At 37.3% G+C, this 7636-nt stretch overlaps 1 protein-coding gene and 1 pseudogene across 1 annotated transcript; one reads left to right on the forward strand and one right to left on the reverse strand.

Moving 5' to 3' along the window:
* Window positions 1-221: 221 nt before the first annotated feature.
* On the forward strand, window positions 222-5184 carry LOC126614882 (TMV resistance protein N-like; annotated as a pseudogene).
* Window positions 5185-5386: 202 nt separating this feature from the next.
* LOC126590837 (uncharacterized) lies at window positions 5387-6486 on the reverse strand. The gene has a single exon (XM_050256667.1). The coding sequence runs from the start codon at window positions 6280-6282 to the stop codon at window positions 5641-5643; it is 642 nt and encodes a 213-aa protein (XP_050112624.1). The 5' UTR covers window positions 6283-6486; the 3' UTR covers window positions 5387-5640.
* Window positions 6487-7636: the final 1150 nt, after the last annotated feature.

Here is a 7636-nt window from a genome sequence, read left to right on the forward strand (position 1 = left end):
GCAAAAAATTTCAAATAGTATCTCGATTGACTCATTCTTATATTATATATATATATATATATATAGTAACTACAGCAGTAGTGCAATCTAATTAATTAAAATCATTGAATTAAATAATAAATGATAAGATTAGACGCATACTTAAGCCAAGTCTCCAATGACCTAATTACTAAGACCAGGGGAATGAGGAATACTATTAATAAATATTTGGTCAGTAGTAGATGGGCCAAATTCTTAGTTGTGAATTTGAGGAGTGTTATGTCAAAGGTTTTGAGGAGTGTTCTGTCAAAGGTGGGTGGTGAAAGGGAGTGAAAGGGAGGGAAAGGAAGAGAAATAATAGATTTTGAAGAGAAAGGAATTAGTAAGGAATTGGAGGGGATTAATATTTTAATTTATTATGATTTGTGAAATTCATATATGTGCATTGCTTAGATTGTAAGAAAATGGCACCATCTTACAATCTTGTTTGACCCGTATTTTAAGGCTCGCAAGTCGCCCCGATGTTCTCTCATCCCCAACCTACTTTCTCACACTTTCATTCTCTAATCTCTATGCACCAAAACCCAAAACTTAATTATCCGTCATTTTACAAGTGGTCTTTTATCACAGTGCTGAAAATGAGTTGTGCCCTTATATTTCGGCATGGGTTTGAATCTCGTCGGCTCTCTAATCTAACATTTAACCACTAATGCTATTGTCTTATAAAAAAAAATAAAAAATTATCTGCCATTTTTCTTATGCCAATAGGTTTGAAGGTCCTCCAAATAAAGAGTAACTCTAGTTTTTTTTTTTTTTGCCTTCGTTGTCATACATGTGAGTAAATTGTATTTTACTTGGAACAACTTCTCACGTGATATTACTATTTTACTTAATGAAATATCACATGTGTCGTCCAACCATATCATAACATGTATAGTGATAACACCACATAACGGTGTTCTGAGTCCACACAAAAAATTCCTCTATATGCAGTGCTATTTGATTTGATATGAAGCCTGGCTAAGCTACCACACATTTTCGTTTTTGTTTTCAACTCTTTATACCGAACAAACATTCGTTTCAAATTTTTAAATAATTAAGTCAACATATGTATATGGTAGCCAACTAACCATATCAAGAAATCTGTAAGTAAGCTGTGTGCATGAACTTTGGTCGTAAAACGTTGCCATCTAGTTAAATTGTCAATCTAAGATAGCATGAGATCTCTTCCACTACTCACTAATAAAAAACCTGAGACTTCTCCATCCAGGTCCTCTGCATCCTTAATATATTTCTATTTTTATTATTCTAAAAAGAAGAAATTAGATATAAGTCTAATTAATGCCCCCTTATTAGGTAGTAGTATTATTATTAATTAAAAAATATATATTCTGTGGATGGCTGGACTGTTAATGGTTAGACTTTGCCCTATCTTGGCAAATTTAAAGGAATTATTATCTTAGCCCAACCTAAACTTAGAAGGCCCAAATCGGGCGGACCTTGCCCTCAGACGATATGAATAATGAGCCGTTGAGCAATTGTATTGACTTGGCGTTGCACATGTCAAGGATAGACTCCAGTGCTCGCAACCATCATTGATTTGGCATCCTCCACGATAGGACCAAAGTCGGACAAGTTGATGGAGGCCTCTTTCAAAGCATAAATAATCTGGAGCGAGTTACTCTCAACAATCATGTAAACCCCTTTCCGCCGCCAAAACTAAACCTTCTCTTGCCGCAATAGCCTCCACGAATAAAGGAGAAAAAACATTTGCCACAGAAGCAGCAGCAGCAGCCACAAACTCTCCTTTCCCATCTCTAATAATAGCTCTGATACCTCCAACCTCGTTTATCTTAAGTCTTCCGCGCGGAGGTTTGACCCATTTGACAATGAAAAGGCGGTGTTAACAGGGATACACGTCTTCCCTTTCCATAATTGGTTGTTTCTCGAATTCACACTGCCCATCAGATCATCAAGCAAATGTCAAAATTGGAGCTACTTAGGTTGTTGGCCAGGAACGAGCCCCGTTCATTGAGACACATTTGCTGATTTCCTTTAGGAGGGTGACCAAGTGGAGAAGCCATCCAAACACAAGAAGTAGGCATCTCTCATCAAGTGAACGGCAGATTCCAAGTGGTGTTTAGTTTAGCATGAGTAGTGTTTCTAACTTCTTGAGATATTGGTTTAAATGACGAAAATACAATTTCAATTGCTAAGATGATAAATTTTTCATAATTTTGTCCATGTGTCGTCAATATGTGATTGATAATGTCATAAATACATATCCATGATTTGATTTTGATCATTTTAGCTATTGAGATACTTATTTCAACCAATTTCCCGACTTTTTACAACCATGCCTATATATCCAATAATCATAATTTTCTTTGCGAAAACAAAATTGTATCACTCTCAATTAGACGTGGTAACATGTTTTTTTTCGTGTGTCGTGTTAACCACAAATCACATTTTAACAAGTCATCCGAACTTAAACTCTTAAGCTTACTGACAACAATTGTTTAACTCGATTAAAATTATTTATTTAATGATTCATTTAACGGGTGACCCGTTAATGGAAAAACTTTATTTGAGATACATTTTAAAGTCAATGATTTTGATTTATACTCTTGAGAAGAAAATAAGTGGTTACCAAAATAATAAGATATATACCACACATGTTATAATACTTAAAGTCACGCATAATATGCTCCATTAAAAAGGTCAGGTAACAACACAAATCTTGAAGAAGGAAAAAAAAGATTCAAATTCAAATAAATGGTCTAATGAGCAATAAATCTTAAAATTTGGCATCCCGTCATGTGTGGCGAATTTTCAAGCCTAACATGCAAACAACACAAATCGGGTGACGTAGAGCACGTGTAGCCGTTGAACTTCATACGAGGGACAACCTGTTTTGATACCATGAAGAAAGTTGAGGTTCCACCATAAAATCAATTGGTAATATGAAGAGTAGCCCAACCTCTTATTAGCCTATGTAAAATCCCTCTTCTCATCAATGTATGATTCATTCTCAATAAGAACCAGCAATTGTATCTACTCTAAAATAAGAGAAGGGCGCTGACAAAAGTGAAAGTAGGTGAAGAGTTCTTTAAGCCCTAATAATATTACTTAGCTGTATTCACTTTTATGAACATGTACAGAAGCCTATTAGATAGGAGATTGAAACAACTTACTAAAATAGAGATGATTTACAAGATAAATAATTATTCATCTTCTGTCATTAGATTATCTCATGTTGTTACATCCCACATCGTTAAAGGGAGTGAATCCTCTAAGCCTTATATGTATATTCTCATCTCTACCTAGCACAAGGCCTTTTGGGAGCTCACTGGCTTCGGGTTCCATTGGAACTCTGAAGTTAAATGAGTTCGCGTGAGAGCAATCCCATGATGGGTGATCCACTGGGAATTTTTCGTGTGAGTTCCCAGAAACAAAACCGTGAGGGCGTGGTCGGGACCCAAAGCTAACAATATCATGCTACAACAGAGTCGAGCCCAGGATGTGGTGGGGGCTCGTGCCTGGATGTGATAATTTGGTATCATAGTCAATCTCTGGCCGGATGTGTGCCAACGAAGACGTCGGGCCCTTAAGGGGGGTGGATTGTTACATCCCACATCGCCCTGGGGAGTGGATCCTCTAAGCCTTATATGTATATTCTCATCTCTATCTAGCACGAGGTATTTTGGGAGTTCACTGGCTTCGGGTTCTATCGGAACTTCGAAGTTAAGTGAGTTCACGCGAGAGCAATCCCATGATGGGTGACCCACTGGGAATTTCTCGTATGAGTTCCCAGAAACAAAACCGTAAGGGCGTGGTAGGGGGCCCAAAGTGGACAATATCATGCTACAATGAGTCGAGCCCGAGAAGTGGTGGGGGCTCGGGCCGGAATGTGACAATTTGGTATCAAAGCCAATCCTGGTCGGATATGTGCCAACGAGGACGTTGGGCCCTTAAGGGAGGTGGATTGTTATATCCTTCCAGAATTTAGGGAGCAGATGAAGAATGTGTCCTGGATTTCCTTAAGTGGGACTGCGATCGAGAAAATACCTTCATCAATTGGACATCTGGTTCGCCTCAGGGAATTGCTTGTAAGGAATTGCAAAAATCTCTTGAACCTTCCAATGGCGATTTGTAATTTGAAGTCTCTTGAAGGGCTCTATGTGAGTCAATGCTCAAAGATTGACAAACTCACTAGAGACATGGATCGCTTAGAGGCGCTTCGCTGGGGACCCATTACACAGCCGCTTGTGAGTATGACAAATCTCAAAAGTCTAGTATTTAATACAAATTTTGACATAGCCACTTGTGGATCGGATGGTAAAGCAAAGGATGGGTGGGGCCTTCGCCGCTTATTTGGACTTGAAAAGAGTCGCCCTGATCCTCCTCCTTGTTGGGGTTTGGTGTTGTCTTCTCTAAATCGTTTATGCTCTTTGACATGGTTAGAGCTAGACAATTGTAATCACCAGGAGGGGGATATCCCTGATGATATTGGCTGTTTGTCCTTATTGACAATATTGTGTCTCAGCAGAAATAATTTTGTCAGTCTACCTGAAAGCATTAGACACCTTTCTAAGCTAAAGGTTCTTGAACTGGAGGGGTGTAAAAGCCTTCAAAAATTGCCACCTCTTCCATCAAACAGAGGATTAATAGTAGAGTTGGACAATTGCACTTCCATACGAAGGTTTTCAGGTGCATTCAATTTGTATAATGCTCGTGTCACTTGCCTGAATTACATTGCATTGGTTCCAGATGAAGACTTGATTAATAGGATTCTAAAATCTGTCATTCAGGTACCCTCCCTCCCTCCCTCCCTCCCTCCCTCTAAATAATTGATCTTTCTTCTGCTACAGGGATCAGATATTGTAATCCCTGGAAGTGAAATTCCAAAGTGGTTCAATAATCAAAGTGTGCGACATTCAATAAATGTGGAGCTTCCTCCACCATCATGTTCCAACTGGCTTGGGATTGCCTTCTGTGCTGTTTTTCTAGACCCATACCCTATACAAAATGTGGAGCTTCCTTATTGCTATAGTTTCATAATTCACCGTTCAGGGAAACTTGTTAGCCCTGATATACTTGGCCCAGAGAGAGCAATCACATGATGAGTGATCCACTAGAGAACAGTAGGTTCTTGTCAATAATGTGATATCTGATATCTTTAATCTTTTTTGTTTACAGTATTAATTGCAGTCAATTAATTTAAGCACCCAAAATAAACATTCTTGCAAAGCTACGTTGTGTAATATTTCTTTATAAATTATCACATAAAATAATGAGATTTATAACTCCAGCATGCAATGTTGCATCCTCATCTCACATCCACAATGAAAAGAGTTTAACTTTACAAGAAAAGGAAATCGCAGTAAAAAGTAAATATTCAATAAAATAGAAAACTGAAATTCAAATGCATTATGTTGGAATATTGATCATGAGATATGACATCAAATATGGAACCCTCCACATGATCTTGTCATTTTTTTTGGTCAACACATGTTCTTGCCATTGGTAGTCCACACACTGCATGCCCACTTACACTTCTGGAATTGATTAAAATTCTAATGCAAAACCCAAAAATAAAAAAAAGATTTAATTAACACGACCACAGAAAATTCTATTTAAGCAGCAGCACCTTGGCCAGATTCATGGTTTTACAATGGACAGACACGCAATTTTTATTTTCCTCACTGAATAGCAGCCTCGGATCCCATGAAAATTAGTAGAAATCGTACCTTTGCGTTTACCACCAGAGCATAAAGCTGAAGTAGGTGATCCAGAATTTCGATGATGATTATCATAATAATAATCTTCCTCATAATTATTCTCTAATGGCATCCTCGAAACCGAAAAACATCGATTTTTTCTACCCTTTTTGGTTCTCAAACCTGATGAAGAATTCGATGATGATGATGATAATGAATATGAGTATGATGCCGACGACGAAGATGATGCCGATGACAACGATGGATACGGTGATGGTGATAACATGTTATGTGCCTTGACCATTTTCATAAGCCTTGGGAAAATGGTGCCCAAAAACTTTGCTTTGGAGCTAGGGTTTTGCTGGATATGTTTTTTGCTGGGTGAGGTAGTGGAATAGGAAGGTGGGGGTGTGAGAGGAGGAAGAGACGACTCCGAAAACTTGTGCTTCGGTGTACCTGGCTGTGACTCCCACATGAATGGGATAGCACCAGCTTCTCCATAGTAAACCCTGCAAGAAGCGTTGGCCACGGATGATTCCTTGGTGACAGTCTTGGAGGAAAAGTGCTTGTTTTCAGTCACCATATTGAATCTGGTTTTGGGTTCTGACGGTCTCTGGCTTAGCTACTTGGCTAGCGATAGAGCAGATCTGAATTTCAAGATCCGAAGAAGAAGCAGCGAGGTAGCTGATGATATTGAATTGAATAGAATATCTTGTAGAGTACTGGTTGCAGTTGAATGTGGGTCGTCTAGTATTAATTTAAGGTTCCACACATTGTAGGGCTTATAAAATGTTAATATATACATAAAACCATACCCCACATTTGATACTGATTTGCGGAATTTGTCTCTTATATAGGACATAAATCTCATGAGCTTAAAATTAGGGAGATTATATCTCTCAAAAGAATTTGTGAGATTATAGATATTTTTCTATTTTCTAAAACTATTTTAAAAAGAGTAGGCTATTCGCACTCCAATAAAGTTATATATACTTATAAATAAAATTTTGATACTTAAGCTTTTCAAGTTTCATTTGATCAAAGTGTATTTGTATTCAAAACTTATGTTCATAAACGCTTAACTCAAAAATAAAAAACGTATTAAAAGCCTAAATACTTCTTGGATATGTTTATTAAAGACGCATCGCTAAAAGTGTTTCTATGATCTAAAAATGCATCAAGCCTTTTCAAAAACAGTCACAAGCAAACCATTAGAATGGAGAGGTGATATTACGTTCATAATTAGCAGAAGGAGTTGAGTCATTTATTTATACGTGGCATTTTTTTATACAAATGATATGTACACTAATGTGATGGAGGAATAAATTATTAGTTGCGAACTCATCATTTACGAAATTTAAACATAAAACCGTCCACAAAAAAAAATATCACCAAATTATAGTATTAAGTCAATATTTACGTGGCATCTTCAATTAAATAAATTGAAAAAAAAAATATTATTGACGCATTGCAACTACCACAATCATAAATACTTTTTGGCAAGAATAATATTTGATGTGATTACTGAGATTTAGGAGGACCATAAATAATAGCCATAAGAAAAACGGTTGAGAAAGTGTGGGATCTGGTAGCGATGAGCACTGTATCATAAATGAGAGTTTGTCGCATATCATTTACGACTCGGCCTGAGTGGTTCTTCTTTTGATGGTAGCTACAACTCTGAGGAAGCCTGATTGTGTTGGTTCAAAAACATGTTTATCGTTACAATTTTTAGGGTTTATCTTTCTTTGGGACCACTTGCCTTATGCACAATTTGATCAATTTCTCTTTGGGATGTCACACAGATAATGTGATTTATAATGATGCTAATAATTCAGGTCAGTAGACATTCTAATCCATATCAAACTACATTTGCTGGCTCTTGATGAGAAATACGTGCACGAAATGAGTTTATGTGATTTCTTTTTCATCTTGTG

The sequence above is a fragment of the Malus sylvestris genome, chromosome 1, assembly GCF_916048215.2.
Source record: "Malus sylvestris chromosome 1, drMalSylv7.2, whole genome shotgun sequence".
Taxonomy (NCBI): Eukaryota; Viridiplantae; Streptophyta; class Magnoliopsida; order Rosales; family Rosaceae; genus Malus; species Malus sylvestris.

What these genes read in the sequence shown, in the direction of transcription:
- LOC126590837 (XM_050256667.1), bottom strand. Translation starts at nt 6,282, where the DNA reads ATGGTGACTGAAAACAAGCACTTTTCCTCCAAGACTGTCACCAAGGAA.